We start from the raw sequence: 16,909 nt of genomic DNA on the forward strand, positions 1-16,909 counted from the left end.
ACGGGGCTGGGATGCCTTAAGGGAAGGTCCCCATGGCAATGCGTTATATATCATCAATAATATGTGTCTCTGTTTATGGTCAGTGACAGCTTGCTGTTGTGCCATATGAGTAAAGCGAGCAGCTGGTTGCATTTACACAGCAAGATCCACACTTTGTGGATCTCAAAGTACTTGAATGACGCAAAGGAAACGTTTTTAGTTACTTAATTTCAGGCACAAGTGATGTACAAATGAGTGCAGTATGAGAAGCACATAAAGGCAAGACCAATCTCTGGAGTTTACCTTTGAGCGGACAGGCACAGATAAAACACAGGGAGAGCCAGCAAGAAAAAAAACCCAAATATATTTGTGTGTAGCTGCTCAAGCAACAGCTGTTATGGAAGCAAAGTGGGAAGAGGGAACCATCCCTCCTCTGGGGGTTGTTTAGAGCAGGGCTGTGCAAATCACTTTTGATTTTTCGGTTCGCTGGAAGTTCTGTTGAATTAAGAAAAAAAATGTTTTCTCCTAATCAAAGTGACTTTTTTGTTGTTGTGATTTTTGGTGAACCAAAAAACTGGAGAAAAAACCATGTTGGTTTGAACATAATGTAGCATTTCATTTCCAAGGATTTTTTTAAACTTTTTGTTTAATGAAACTGAAAAAAACTTAGACATTAAATGTCCTCTCAAAGGAACAAAAACAACAGATATTTCATTTTGAAAAATGTCTACATATTACTATGTTTTTTAGAACCAGTTTAGGTTGAGTTGCTTTGTTGGGTCTGAAACAGTTTGTTGAAATCAGTGTAAGGTGGCCATGTCTTCCAAATCAGTATTTTCAGCAGGAAAAAAAAAAATCACCTGAAATCTTCTGTGTGTCTGTTGCTCTGCAGTGGGCCATGTTCGGAGCAACCATTGTTGTTCCCGCAATTTCCCATTTACCGTACATGTGCAAGGGGCAGCGAGCTGTTGAAGACACCCATAGATAGAGCTGCCAAGACTGACTATGCAGGCAGTGGAGAGAAAAAAGTGAAATATCTCAGAAAGACAGCTTGACAGCTCTTTCCCATTGACTGCAGAGAAACAGGGCAGACACCTAATTTCTTTGGTTGTCTGAATTTGCATCCCTGCCTTTGTGCTGAGGAGGAACAGGCCAAATGCTGTGCAAGCGTGTGCATGCCTGTGATAGCCTTGAAAGGGCCAGCATGCCCCAACTCTGCTTACCAGCAGGGCTGAGCGTGGCCATAGCCCCTCCGCATGCCTGGGATGCTGCCCTACGCTGGCGATGTGTTTTCCCATATGTACTGCAAGCCCTGGGATGTCCAGAAGTCATTAATAGGAATTCTTAAATACTCCCCTATTCATTTAAGCTTTGAAGTTTTCCTCCTTCCTTCCCCTCTCCCCTTTCTGTGAGTGTTAGGCTCATTTTGCAGGCAGGGAAACTGAGTCATGGAGCGGTGAAATGACTTATTGCAGCACGGCAGCTCAGCACCTGGGAAGGCAGGAATTTCCACCGCGTCTATAGCTACACGAGGAAACAGCCACAAGGTGCCGTGTCTCCCCTCTCGTGGCAGCAGCGGCCGATCCCCTCACCACTGCCACGCTAAGCCCACAGTTAATTGTCATGTTCATGTGGTGCCTGAGGAGAGAGTTAGCTGAGACCAGTAGATGCCAGTCCCTGGGCTTTAGCCCTGGGGGACATTTGACCCATCTAAGGTGGGGGAGAGCTCTCCACTGGCCTCTCTTGGGGAAACCTGATCTCCTCTGCAGCCCGCAAATGGTTGACATCATTGTGTTAGTCCCACCATGGGAGGGAAGCGCCGTGACCGGAGGCACTAGGTCTTCCCTCAGAAGCAGAAAATGACAGCTTGATTTGCTTTCTTGGCTCTTTGTTACCTACTGTGGGAGCGCATCCCAGCTTCCTCTCCCTTCGCAGCAGATGGAGTCACAGCCACCAAACCGCAGATGTGGCTGGATGGCATTTCTGGGATGGGGACAGGACCAAAGTCAATACACCCAGCTGCACAGCGTGGCCCACGCAGGAGGGCAGCTGTGCTGCAGAAGCCGATGCACGAGGGGAGCTGGGGCCGTAAGAGCGGCATATGTCACTGCAGCGGCTTGGAGCACGTGGCAGCACGGGGAAGGGATGGGGCTTGCAGAGGCAGTGGCCAGATGGGCTTTATCCCCTGTGCACCACCTGGCACGTGTCGGATGTGGTCCTTCCATCAACCTCTGACTGCATCCTTTGTCGGCCTTGTGAGTCCACCTTCCTTTCTGTGCGCAGTGATGCCGTGGGATCCTGGTCAGATCCTGCAGTAGTGCTGCCTATACCCTTCCTTGCTTGCCCTTTACACATTTGTTTATCTCAGTTGCCCCATGCAGCACCCTATGGCACCTGTGTGCTGCTTTGCACCACAAGAGGCAAGAATGATGCCCAGCAACCTGAATCCTTCCCCATTTCTCAATTTTCCAACCCAGTCTCTCTCTCTACCTGTACCCCCTCTCCCATGCCATTGCACCGCACACAACCACAGCAGCAGCCTCAGGGTACAAACAGGCTGGGTGGTGGGAATTCAGGTTTAGAAAACCATTGAGAGGAGCCAGGACCATGGCTGACTGCCCTTCCCTGAGCATACTCCGTTTCCAGCTCCGTGAACGTTAGCAGGATTGAATTCAGCTGCAGTAGCTCTAATGGTCTCCGCTAGCAAAGTAGCATCCAAGGAGAGGGCAAAGTAACTGGGACTAAGCTGTTGGCAGGTACCACTCAAAAGCAATGTGAATGTCCCACTGACCCAGTGATTAATCTAGCACAAGGTCAACTGGCTTTCCTACGCTATGGAGAGCAGCCCGGGGCTGCAATCCCTTTCCCTGGAGGATGTCCAGCCCCAGGCTGTGCAGCCCATGGGATTGAAGACGACCTTGAGTGAGATGTCCAAGGAGAGCACTGTCCTAGCAGGGGCTTCACCTTCCATCCGTTCCTCTAAGGGAGAGTGCTGGGTTTTTAATATTGGGAGGGTCGGGAAAGTAGTCAGTGCATCTTCTGCAAGAGATTGCTCTCACTTGGAAACCTCCTTTCCTAAGAGCCTGTTTCAGGGCTATTCAGCTCCTTTTGTTAGCTCTACATGCTCACACACATTCACACGTATCGAGAGGTTTTGTAAATATTGATGCTTCTTACCAGGGGAATGGGAGATGCTCTTTGGAACTGCACTTCTTTACTTATTGTCTGGCTGGCCTTGGATACAGGAGGCAAATGCCTGAGTTTTTCTACTTTGGTTTGATTCTTGGGTTCAAATACTCTTGAACTGCTTCCTTTACTCTCCCCCCCTCCTGGTCTGTTGACTGGCCTTGTTTGTTTTGAAACCTAGAAAAGTTTCCTTTCTTTTCCCTCTGAAGTGCAATAAACAGAAGAGGGGGGGGAAAAAAAAATCATCTCACCATTTGTGGCAGGCAACAGCCTGGAAATCTCCAGCTGTCTGTCAAGAGCGTGCTGGGGGAATGTCTGACACCGCAGGGCCCCCGCACCTTGCAGCCTCCCTCCCGGGGGATAAACAACGTCCTCCCCCCTCGCCCAGCCGCTTCTCCACTCACACAGACGGGCCCTGTTACGAGGCAGGTGGGGCAAGCCGGGCTTGACTAATAGTGGAAAATCCGAGAGCATCGGAAAGATAAACAGCCCAAGTCAGATAGTATAAAAGTCCTTTTTCTAGCACACGCCAGGTAAGCCTCAAATGACAGAAACTGTAAAAACATGCTGAGGTTCCCCAGCAGATGGATTAAATTAGACCTCAAATAAACAGGGGAAGGGATGGCTTGTGCATCAGGTCTTCCCAAATTTTAATCCCTTCCTTCCCCAGGCCTCCATCCAACCCCGACCCCTGTCTTTGGGTAAGCACCTATGTGTTCATCTTGCCCATCTGGATGTGGTAGCGTTCCATCCAGGGATGATAACCCAAAATGAACATTGTACCTGATGTCCTGTTGAATGATGGGAGTCCTATGTCCTAGACCTCCATGGTATTGACCTGCCATCTCCACTAACTGGCCAAACTGTTCATCCACTCTTAAAATCTAAGTTTCCATGTCTACAGGCAAACAATGGTTGCCCTGGGTGTGTCATCACTGAGTAGGCTGGTCATCATTTTTGTCCAAAACTAGGAACTCCAGAGTTTATTATAAATCTAGGAATTACTTTAAAGCTCATATAATGTAGCAGATGATGTCCTTTCTGGGGGTTATTCTGAAGGCATGTAGTGGGAGGTGCTTCCATTTAAGATCTAAAGGATGGTGCAAAAATGTATCTGAAAGTCCACCTTTAGCATCTTCAAGAAGCACAGATACGATGGGTAGTGAAAGAGAACAATGTTTTGCAGCACCAAAGAAATCCCTCAATTAAATCCTAAAATGTGTCCCCAATACCCACGAGCAAGACAGTGGACCTGTGCCTTTGCCTTTCCTCTGCCACGTTCCCCCACCATGAGTGAAATATTGGACGTGACGTTTTAGGAGAACCTTAAATATTATTTTAATCTCAAATGTTCTGTTATTGCAAGTGTCAAGTCCAACACTTCTTGTAAATACCTGGAGGACAGCCAGGTCCTGAGAACACAAGAGGTGTTAGGAACTGAACTTCACTGGTTAAGTACAGGAGAGCCATAGGAGCCAGCACGCTGACTTTCTGTACACTGATTTCTTTGTCTTAACCTGTTGGTTTTTTTTCTTCTTCCCTCCAGAGCGTTGTCTGCACGGCGGGACTCAAGTGGTACCCTCACCCTTCCCTGATTCATTGTGTCAAAGGCTGCGAGGTGAGCTTTCGCATTAGCTCAGGTGGTCCCTGCTTGCTCTCCTAAATGTTATGGTAACAGTCACTGCTGTCACATGGGCTGTAAATGCTGTTTTTCAAGTGGGGCAAACAGGCTTTTGTCCTGACTGTCCTATCAAACAGTGAGTGACTGCATCGGTTCTGACACTCAGTGGTGAAATTGATGGTTCTCCTGAAGCCGATGATTGGGTGACTCTCACAGGAGTTAAACGATCAAGTAGCTCAACAACATTGGTAGACTGTCAGAATTTCACAGGATCTGGGAATTTCTGGGAAGTTGCAAAAAACTTCAGTTGTTTTTCCTTGATTTTGACATCTTATTAGAGGGCCAATTCTTTCCAAGGCCCGCTAGGCTTTGGGCATTGGTGTATGCAGATAAAATTCAGGAAAGCCAGAGGCAGAAATGATACCACTGGGTGGACAGCAGCACTGGACAGTGAACAAATCACACATCCCTCTGCTGTGCACCTCCATCTGAACCAGAAAAAAAAAACAAACAGAAAAATGCAGTTACATATCAGCTGTGATACATGTTTACAGTCTTACGTGTTATTTGAAAAAAAGCAATTATTTTGAAGGATGTTGTTTCTGCTGGCGACAGTTTTTGAAAAGTCTGAGAAGTCTTAAGATGCTTCCAGTGGTTAAATGGGGCTGGAGCACCTCTCTCTGGGTCATGGTACTCATGTAGTTTCCATCATGCCAGCCCTTGAGTATCTCACTCATGTCAAGAAGTCAGTCCTTGTGGTACCTCTGTAAGGCTGGGAAGCTTCATGCCCATTTTAGAAATGGGGTAGCTCACAGGCAGAGGGATAGATGGCTGCTTCGGTTACACAGACGGGCAGGGGAAGAGCTGTCTTGACCCCACATCTTCTGACTTTCTGCAGCACTGACTGTGCTCTCAGCACCACTAACCTAATTTTATAAGCGCATTGAAGTTATTTGCCCGGAGTGGCAGAACATGGCACAGAATTCCTAAATCTGACACGAAACTCTAGACCACATTGCTGTGCGACGTGATTTGTCTTGAAGTGAAAGACAGGTTTCCTTCGCATACGAATGTTGGGCCCAAGAGAGTAATAACTCTCCAACAATGTAATAGTTTCTGTCTAGTTGTTCCCTAAATGAAAAGCATTCTGCTGTCAGTGCTTTGAATGTCATAAGCCATCTCACGCATTGCATTCATGCAGGCTGGCTAGGCGCCGCTATTCTCCAAAGAGAGCTAAAATAACATCCAGCGACCATTAAGAAATGCCATTCAGGTGCCGATGCACCATTGGGTATCCATTCTCCTGCTGTTTAAGGATAGTTGTTACTGAGGCAAACTTTGCAATGATGTAATAATTTACCAGAAGCCATTATTACGGACATGCTTTTTCTCAGCATTTTATTCCCTTCCATCATTGTTAATTGCCAGACCCCTCTGCATCAATAGGAACTTTCTTCTTTTCATCATTCATTCAGCAGTGTCACTGCATCGCAATCTATCATCTTGGAAGGCTTTGCCCAGACAATTGATAATGGCCTCTAGCATCATTTTTAGAGCATGATGCTTCCAGGATCCAAGAATGGGCCAGAGTTTGTTCTCTGGCATTAAGATTTCAGAAGAAAAGCCATCTTCGCCAAACCTTTTTTCACGACTATGGAAACAGGGACTAATAAGCCAGTAGGTCAATAATACTGGGCCATTAAGCGGATACAATCCCTAATGTATTAATATCCTTAACATTAGGGAGGGTTCCCTGAATAGACGGCTGGAAGCGGGGCCTTATTTTACTCTTGGCGCTCACAGTGGTAACCCAGACTGCTGCTGCAATGTGATTTTTTGTCGCTCCCTAGTGGCAGGAATAGAGGTTTCTGAGTCAGCCCCAGACTTCTCGGCAGCTAACTTAGGTGTTTCAGTAGAAAACTAGTCCCTCTGAACTACCTGCATAGTCCTCCGAAAATACAGGAGCACTAAGATATGCATAAAGACCTATAGAGACCTCACCCTCCACAGCCAGGCCTCCAAGGTCTCCCAAATGAGGATTTTGGTACCAAATCAGAATAGATGCTATTTGTCCCATTCTTCTCCTCCAAAGGACTGACTTGCCTACTCCGTGCCAGTGTGAGTGAAATGCAAATTCTTCCACAAGTTTCTTTTACTAATTTTCCAGTGTTCATATGTGTAGGGTACAGGCATAGGCATGGAAAATTAAAGTCAAACCTTTCTTGACAAGCGGGCACAGCCAGGCAGTACAAGTGAAACATGGGAAGCCTACAGAATTTCCTGGGAGGTTTGGCAAAGTTCACATTTTTTAGTATGACCAGGCTGGCATAAAAATATCTCTCCATCTACTTATAAATCATTCTCTTTTAACTCTTAGCATATTAATTGAATTGGAAGGGCGTTTGCAAGTCAAAGACTTTGCCTGTACAAATAAGTCAATCTCTGTGGAAGTCAATGGAGTTAAGGCACTTTGCAGGGATAGGAGCCTCAGCCTGTAACTCTGATTTCCTTGTCAGCATTTGTAGTATTTGCATGTAGCTCAACAAGTGACAATGCAAAGAATCAGTCATCTCTTGGTAGTCCTGCTGTGGTCCAATATTGCCATCATTGCCTGGATTTCCTATACCTTGACAGAAATATTTAAATTTGCAAAACATCAGCAGTGAAAGCCTGTGTCTACACCACTCCGCAGGGTCCATTTCAATACCAAAGAGCATGGCCACGGCTCTGTCTGAGGAGATCACAGCGAGCTCTCATGGCTGGTCCTTCAGGTATCTATCATCAGCAAGGCTCTGGTACTGCAATTGCTGCAAAATCCTCCCAGGAAACCTCCACAAGCCTCCCCACCCTCTCTGCAATGATGCCTTCTTGTAGGAAAGTCCCTGCTGTGTTTTTCTCAGAGCAGAGTAAATGAATTTTCCAAAGAGCAGATAAAATGGGAATGGCCCCATGGGCCTGTACATGTAATAAGTGTTACAGAGATAAGACTGTGCTCTCTGCTGAGCATCCATTTTTCTGAGCTTTCATTGCTGCCTGGGATTCTCATACCAGGCACGGTTTTGACTTCCAAGAAAGACTTCTGTACTTAGTGACCAAGAGGGCTCCAACGTGTAATGAAGAACCAGACTTCAAGCCTTTTCTTCAGAAACATGATTATTATTCAGGTCCTGTGCAGCACATAGACTAGTGATCACATTGCATAGACTAGTGACCACATTTTCTTTTTCAAGGTGATTTATGAATTTTACTTAATAGCTCTCCACAACGTCCCTCTGAATAATTGCCATTATCCCGGCTCTGAGCTGTAGAATGGAGGAAGATTATGTGTCACGGCCAAGGTCACACGCAGTCACTGCTGGTCGGCGAACAAGAGCACATCGTCCCTATGCTGAGCTCAGACCACTTCCATTTCTCTTTGTGATATGTTTTGTGCCCTCATTGCTGACACTTGTTGCATAGTTGGGAGAACTGTGGTGGAAAGTACAGCTATTAAAAGCAAGCCGGTTTTGCTGCTATACATAACCACCTTCTTATCCCACATAGTTTTGGAAGGTTAGCTTAAAATTATCAAAAGGTGCCACAATTTTAGATGCCTTGATGCTGTCTCTGGGCCTAGTCAAATTAATATTCCTGAAGCATCATCTTATGTGGGATGTGAAAAGCCAACAAGGGCTCATTTCCCTTCCATTTAGTGTCCTTTTTTTTCTGTCTGCTTTGAAGGGAAAGAGGAATAATTATCTCTTGCTTTTCAGGGGAGTTGGTAATGTTACAAACTATATGGCTCCTTCAAGTCTTCATATTTCACTTCTGACATATTGTTACAGGTTTTGTCCATGTCCACACTCTCAGCCTTTTTATGCTTTTTTCTTGTTCAGCCTTTCATGGGGGACAACTACTGTGACTCCATCAACAACCGAGCCTTCTGCAACTATGATGGTGGGGACTGCTGTGCCTCAACAGTCAAGACCAAAAAGGTAGGGATGCCCCTTCCTCTTTTCACTGGGAATTTCTTGGTGAGTGCTGCTTTGCGCCTGGAAAAAAAAATATTTTTGCTAGATCAGGGGAGGTCCGAAGTCTCAGAAAGACCTTCAGTCCAGGCATCAGCTCACCATAGGCACTGAGTTCTTGTTGGTTCATTTTGAAGTTCCCTCTTGATATGCATGTGCATTTCTCATCATAACCCACCTTATATCTGTGCAACACAGGTTCTTTAAATAAAGTAGTGAGAGGCGTTCATTCATTCATTGTAAATAAACCCTAGCCTCTCTACAGGCAAAGGCTGGCTTCCTCCAAAACCCTGGGGCATGTTCATCAGCAAAGCTGCACCTAGTGCTCAGGCGACCTTCACACAGAAACACTGAGAAGGGTAGATTTGTCTGTCCTGATATACACCCTCGATGCTCAAAAGGGAAACTAAAGGTTAGGAGTCATTAGGAAAAGAACAGAGAGCAAAACAAAAGCGTCATTGTAGCTCTGTACTTTGATCCGTGCGTACCCACATGCGCATGGCTCGCTGCTGACCATCCCATCTCCGAAAGGACAGAGTGGGACAGTGAATGGTGTGGAGCAGGGCAGGAGGGCTGAGTAGAGATGTGAAATATCTTCTGCACAGAGACCACGTAGACCAGAACCTGCAAATCTGGCGAAAGAAACAATGGACATGGTTAGTGGCAGAGATTTATAAAAACAGCATTTAATGCAGGGAAGATGCTTAGGAAAATAAAATCCACTGTTTCTCATCACACAGCAATGAAGGGGGGAAATGGTAATTACCTGGAAGCAAGATGTGAACAGATGAAAGAAAGTGCTTATTTGCACAATGTGTATTTGAATGACAGGATGCATTGCCACAGAGTATTATTAAGAATAAAAATATATTTGAAGTTGAAAAGAGAATAGGCATATTCATGGAGGTGAGCTCCATCAGTGGCTATTAAATGCTGTGATCTGGATGCAGTTTCTGGCACAGGAATATCTAAAGCATTGACTGCTTGAGCCTGGAGAAGGATCCCTCCACACATCCCTCTTTTTTTATGCTTCTTTATCACCCATTTCTGGCCACTGTTAGACACAGTGACTGGGAGCAATGGAGCTTGTGATTTGAAGCAGTACAACATTTCATATGTTTCTAACCAGGATAGATTTTGAACTTGTTTTCCAAAGAAAGGAAAGAAAATTTTAGCCCCTGCCATGTGAAATTTTTACCTTGTCTTCAAGATTTGAGTGTAGATCAGAAGGAAAATCCAGCTATGTTAACTAACTGATATATATGAACAAATAAGAAAACTTGAGGGAGCTTGGGCTCAGCATATGACATCATCCATTTCTCATCTGAGGAAGAAGGTCCTCTCTACCACAGCTGAGGGACTGAAGACCTCTCTGCAGGGAACAGTCCTTTCTAAGACAGCTTTGGCTGGAGGCCTCTTTTCCTTGGTTCAGCCAAAGTTCTCTTACCAGTACAGCAGTGTGGGCTGTCTCTGGCCCATCTGGGAACACTGGGAAGGGAAGTGGACATGTCTTGGCAAGTGGAAGTTGTTCATTTCTCCACTGGGGAAGAGGTAGTTTTCCTAAATGTGCTTTTTTGGACAAATTTTCCCCTGTATTGCTGTGTTTCTTTTGCGAGTGCCCCTGCAAGCCACGTGCTGGGAGGGAAGCACGGGCAGGTGAGCTTCTCTGTTCCCCAAGGGTGAGGTAGGACCTGGAGAGCCCGGACGGGGCTCCCTGCTGAAACGACCACTGCAGGGACGAGTGGGGTGACAGGCAGTGGCTCATCTTCAGTGTTGTCTCCAAGAAGAGATTCCTGTCTCTGGCTGGTTTTCTACCTCCTTGGGAGGAGCAGCCCAAGGGCAAGCACAGCTTGCTTGTTGGCCTCACAGGCCCACCAGCTGGGAGAGCGGAGCTGGAAGTGCCTGGTAGCTCAGCATGGCGTAGGTCTTCTCCTCCTACAACAGCTTCCCTGGGAAACTTTATCTTGCTGCCTCCAGGCTTGAGAGCAGGGGATGAAAAATCCCAAGAGGTGCCAGAGGAATGGAAGTGAGGTGGCTGGGAGGGGACCGACCCAAACCGGCCCCATCAAGACAGGCGCTAGGGGCACAATGTATTGCTGGGGTGGGGACGGGACTGAAACACAAGGGACGTGAGTGCCGAATTGAGGGGGAGAGGGGTAGGATTAAGGTTTGGTAGCAGAATTTATTGCTGGGCAGGGAGCTGAGACAGAGTGGGATCTGCACAGAGTCGTGAGCACTTACCAGCCAGGCGAGTCACACTCAAAATTTCTGCTGCTTCGCTGCCACCCAGAAGCGAAGTGACCACCCAAGAGGGGGAAAGCACTTTGTAGCCCAGTTGGTTACTGGTTTCTGTGCTAAAACTGCATGATGCAAGGGGCAAGTGGTTCAGAGACAGGCAGCTGGTCACGGGTCTCGTGCATTTTCCCTATGGATGGGGAGGTTTTGTAGCTTTTTGGAAATAAGTCTGCTTCCACTGACTGCACTGGGAGCTGTGTCTTTGTGATTGGGAGAATTAGACTTGCCCTACTTTGTACGTTAGAAACACCCATCCTAGAGATCACATGGTTTGAGGGCTGAACCACAGAGCCCATCACTTCCTCGGCATGCATTCAGTTTCCCAAATCTTCTCCTCTCTCCCAAAACACCACCAACATCCCAGGAGCTGAACAAGGCGCTCAGGAGGAGTGAGAAAACCACCTTCTCCTTGGACCTTCCATGCCAAAAGCAAGATGCTAAGTCCCAGTTTATTACATTTATAGGGTAGAGAGGGGAATAATAACCCAGCCGGCGGGGCTGCAGCGTCAAAGCCGAAGAGGTGGCAGGCAGCACCTCTCTGCCTGCAAAGCGGCCGCCGACACCTGCGGCAGCAGCCGTGGGGCCGCCGGTCTCGGCTCTGCGAGTTATTTTCCCGTCTGAGGCCTTTGACTGAGACCAGATTTCAGGCAAGGCTGTTCAAATACAGCCCTCCCTTTGAAGAGGTTTATGAGTGGAGCGTTACAGGAGATATTCCAAAGGGAAAAACAATGAAAGGTGAGAGAAAAGGGAGCTGAATAAAAATACTCCGCATACCAAATCCTTCCAGCACAGTTTGCCACTTACTTAAAAAGGCACAGTTTTAAAATACACATTGGGTGTAAAAGCCAAAAACCTGGAGGAGACATAGGGAGGGGCGAGTCCAGCTCTGTTAATTCCAATACCAGATGAGGATGTATTTTCATACGATTGTAGAAAGAGCGAGACACATGAAAGAGACTGCTTTGCTCCTTTTCTTTCAGGGTTACATACTATGTGGCAGATGTGTCAGTCTTTTAAAGCCCCTGCAAGTTTACCCATAAATGTCTAACATTTATGCAACACCTGTTTTTCTCCCCAAATGTCACAGGACATTTTACAAGCTTTAGATTTATCATCTTTTCACCATTGCAGCCATTGCCGAGGTGACACATGGTTCACATTTAACAGAACATAGCAACTCTGCACATTATTTTGGGAAAGGGCTGAAGATTAACATTGCATCATGTGAAGATTCAGGAGTTAACAGTCAAGTAAGAGCTGGCTTCAGATCTTTAATGTCCACAAACTGTCAAGACTTAAGTTTCACTGCAATCCCACTACCCTCCCAAATGCACTTTCAGCTGCACACAATGCTGTGAACCAGGCTGTGTGAAAGCAAAATTATTCAACCCATATTCACTTTAATTCTGAGCCCTCTTACTTAATGTAAGATTTTTCATGCCTCTGTTTTGTTGCCCTGAAAACGCACAAGCAATTTCCATGCAGCATTCACTTAGGCCATGTTTTCCCTTTGCATTTGAGCATTAGCAGCAAATGACCTTGCGCATTTCTGCAGCGAGAGGGGAACAGAGTGGTGTGACTTATCTGACCAACCGCCGACTAATCAGCGCTGCTGCTTAGATAGGAAATAATGAGTATTTTGCCCTGCACTATTCGCAATCAGGCTAGAGAGCTTAAAAGAAATCATTAAAGATCTCTTCTGAATGCTACAAACGACAACGAATAAATTCAGTCATATTCTGGGCATAAATTCGAGGCAACTGCAGTCAGCAAGCGGGAAAAAGAGACATTCATCAGCTTAATTATTTGTTGTGCGCTAATTGATCAGCGTCACCCTGCAGCGGGCGAGAAGCCAGGGCTGGCGCAGGGACGAGAGCCACCCAAGGCAGCAGGGACGCGTGTCCTGCGGTGCCTGAGGGGGCAGCCCCGGGCAGGTGGGCTGCGTGGGGAGCGGGGGGCCGGCGGCAGGGTTTGCAGTTGGGGCAGAGGACGGGGCTGCACTGCTCACAGCTTGCCCTGTGCATGACCCAGGAGCAGCTTTGAGAGACAGGAAGGCCATTGCCGGCCAACCTCCAAGGGAGAGAAAGCTTCTGTTGTGTATCTGGAGGGGATAAAGTCTTCCGTGAAGGACAAAGCAAAATCCCATCTCCTTTTAATCTTCCTACCCTCCTGACCCAGCACAGGTTGCCAGCTCCCTTCTGCCTGGCTGCTCTAGGAAGCTGCTTCTTGCTTTGTATCCTGCCGCAGATAAAAGAAGATACTATTTTTTAAAACATTAAATACGTGACACCGCTAAAGTGAGAAAAATAAATAACCTGGGCATAACTGGCTGTCTCTGGGCTGGCGGCTGCCTGCAAGGAACTCCTGGGGTGTGCGGCATTGCAGGGAGAGAGGCTACGGCTATTGCTTTCTGATTTGTTTCAGGAAATCTTCTCTCCGGTCGCTGTTCTCCTTCACTTCTTTTCTCTCCCCCTTCCCTTTTACAAGTTTTCCCTGGACAAGGCTGTCTAGAAAGGCCTCGCAGAAATCAGAAATGTCTCTCTCTAGGCTCTGCTTATGTACTTTGTTCCAGACTCGGATCGCAGATTTACTTAGTTGAAGATCCTGCAGTCTGGTCCCTGCAGATTTAAATACACAGAATTTGCTGTTTTAAAATTCCCTCAACTTAAACCATTTGAAAGGGCGAACTCTCAGCTGTCTTTCCTCTCTGCCTCTACTTTTCGTCACATAAGGGGTAAACCTACAGCTCCCATGAGAAAAACCTGTCTCACTCAGTTATCACTCGGGTTTTCCCTCAACTGCTTTGCCCCATAGCACTTAGAAAAGAAATAGAAAAATTGTCCCACCCCTTCAGCCTCTTGACATTTCTGTCCAACACCTTGGAGAGGAAAACCAGCAAGTGCCTTGGCGGAAAACAAATGAGGACTTGCGGTAGATAGAGGACCGTGTGGGATTCATCCAAAGCTTTGCTTATCTAAAAGATAGGCAAGTTATCAAAACCTCTTCAGAGACTTTATGGCCGAGAATTCAAGGCCTAAAGAAAGGAGCTTTGAACTGAGGGGCTGCTGCTGGCTCCAGCAGGGATTTCCAAAGACTGTCCCTGTCTCCCCAGAAAGGGGGGTCTGCTGCAGTCCTACCCCTAGGACAACAGAAATAACCACTTCTTGGTATTTTGGAGAAATAAGCCCCTTCTCCCAGCTCTCTAACTGCAACACAGATGTGTCTCGGGGAATCTCAGGTCTTGCTCCATTGGCAGAACATGGTTTTGAGGCAGTTTGTGCAATTAGCAGCCTAAGTGACCACCCCAGCTGAGGAAGTTCTGCTTATCCAGAAGACCTGATGTTCCTGCCATGATGCTGCTCCCAACAACTTCAGTGTCCCCAGCTGGGTGTGTTTGTCAGCTCTGTAATTAGTTGACGAGATACAATGAATGGTGGGTGAGCACGGAGGAAGGAAGGCTACGGTACGCAGTGTTGCTTCATGCCTCTGGAAGCGGCTGAGCGCTGCTGCGTGCTCCCAGCACGCTGGTTCACCCAGGCGGGTGGGTGAACTCACTTACCCGTGAACTGTTGGTCGCAGCTTCAGTGGCTAGCTGTTCGCCATGTGAGGAGTGCTTTCAGTCATGGTTGGTTGGGATGGAAGCTTATTTTGGGGATCAGAACTTGGTTTCATAATCGTTCAGGGAGGTTTTCCAGGCGGTGATAAATTAAAAGCAGTGATGGTAGTAGCACATGTTGCCTATCCTGAGAGAACGTTCTTGGCTTCAAGGGACATGGGGCTTCCCACAACATACAGCGTTCCCAGGGGATGTGCTCGTGGAGGGTGTTTGCTTTGCTATCCGACCTCAGTTCATTAGCAAGTGTTACAAAAACCAACGAACAAACCTTCCCTGCTCCACCGCCAGCTATTTGGCCTCTGGGTGGTCTGGCTCCTATTAAATCTTTGGTGATTATTTAGACTAATTACATTCATGTTTGCACAATCAGTAGCACGAGGGTAGGAAGCGCAGCTGATTGCTGAGCAACTGAGCTCCGTGTGGTTTGGCAAACGGGCTCCCTTGCTCTGCTGAGCGGGCAGGCGGGGATGCGGGGATCCGTGCGGGCAGGGCTTTCCCAGGGATCCCTGCTGGCTTTGGGCCATCCTGCTTCCACTGGTTCTGGTGAGGCTGCTCCCGATTTATATCTGACAGAGAGAGAGGAGCATCTGTTGGGTTCAGCTGAGCTACGTCTTGTTACACCATGTTTGCTGGCTTCAGTGGGAGAAAGCCAGGTTTATGGTGGGGCAGTCAACAAAAATTCAAGCCTTTAAAACTGTATGTGCTGCGTGGAGAGGAGGTTTCCTGCGATCTTCATCTTCACTTTTCCCAGGCCCTCTGGAGCAATGCCCTAGGTGTGAACCTGCATACCAGCCCGCGGAGTTAAAAGGGGGCTCGCTCTTGTTCCGTTATCTCAAAACAGCCCTGGTGACCTAAACGCCGAAACCCACTGAGAAGATCCTTACAAGATGCATTTTTGTCCCACAAGGACCTTGTCAGGGAACAAAATACTCCCCAGCGTTTGAGCTGCGGGGGTCTCGGGAGGCAAGGGGCTGCAACACTCAGCACGGCCTGCCACGCTTATCTCGACATGCCACGCTCGCCCACAGAGGCTCTGTCTGCAGCAGGGCCTTCATATTTCCAGCTAGGCTTGTCTGGGAGATTTCGCAAACACTTCAGGGCTGAAATCTAACAACAGGCTGTTTCCCAACACTTTGCAGCCCTCCTCCCCTGCTTCCGCCCTCCCCGCCTCCAGCCTGGCCCCTTCCCCAGGCCCAATTCTGCCTGCCCTGGTGCTGCTGTGAACCAGCCCCAAGCGCACTGGATGGGAGGTACAGCCAGGTCAACCTGATACGAGCCTTGTGTGAGGGATGAGCTCCAACCCTTTGCAGAACTGTTTCCCATCCCTCCCTGTACCTGTCTGGGATTTCTCCTGTCAACGTTCCCACCAGTTCCTTATAGACTGGCCTTTCTCAGCAGGGACCTGTCTTGGGATGTCACCAGCCTCTTCACATAGGTGCCATGTAGCGAGGATTTATGGCCTCTCACTCATTTCATGACCTGGATCCTAGTTCTGCACTGGTCTGTTGTATCGTTGTGTTTGTTCCCATAGTCAGGAGCATGGCATCAAGGACAAGTGTGGCCTTGTTTCCAAGAGGGACCCTGGGTTTTATCCAAGGTCTTATCGCCTAGTGTGGGAGAGGATGTTTAGGGCTCCCATACCTTTGTGGAGAATGGAAATATGGGTTCATATGCTGCGCAGCATGGGTGGTGAGTTGGTCGAGGTGGAGGTGTCTCATCACCCCAGATGTCTGTGCTAAGCTCCTGCCTAGCCCATAAGCCTACACCTGCTGCAATTGCTCCTTTAGGTTCAGAGCAGGACATGTCATGGCGTGCACGCTCCTGAGGTTACGGATGTGATTTAGATAGTGTCTGTTTATTCTTGAAGATAGATAGGTCTGTGGTCCAGTGTGGTTGAGGTGTGACCCCCATTCCCCTGAGTGCTGTCAGACCGTGTCGTGGCTCTGTTCTGGATCATCTCCAGGAGGTGTGTGTTTGTAGGGGGTGCGCGTAGATGTGCAGAGCTGTGTTCTTTAGTTGTGCCTTTTCCAACCTATTTTAATTAGCCCGAGGAGACAATATCCTGCACTACTTCATCAAATGACCAGGCCAGGCCCTAAGCTTAGTTTTTAGCTTTTTCTCCCTGCCCTCCTAGATATTAGCCAGGTTTTCTATAAGGGGAGATAGACATAGGTGAAATGCAGGACTTGGTGGGTGGAAGGAAGA

General features: G+C 47.6%; 1 protein-coding gene across 1 annotated transcript in view; it reads left to right on the forward strand.

Annotated features, from left to right (window-relative positions):
* PAPPA (pappalysin 1) overlaps positions 1-16,909 on the forward strand; it is a 180,803-nt gene that overhangs the window by 156,850 nt on the left and 7,044 nt on the right. The window contains exons 20-21 of the mRNA XM_049832511.1: positions 4,712-4,783; positions 8,662-8,760. Of these exons, the coding sequence (XP_049688468.1) occupies positions 4,712-4,783; positions 8,662-8,760 (171 nt within the window). The remainder of the gene's footprint in view (positions 1-4,711; positions 4,784-8,661; positions 8,761-16,909) is intronic.

The sequence above is a fragment of the Accipiter gentilis genome, chromosome 29 (genome assembly GCF_929443795.1).
Source record: "Accipiter gentilis chromosome 29, bAccGen1.1, whole genome shotgun sequence".
NCBI classification, from domain to species: Eukaryota; Metazoa; Chordata; class Aves; order Accipitriformes; family Accipitridae; genus Astur; species Astur gentilis.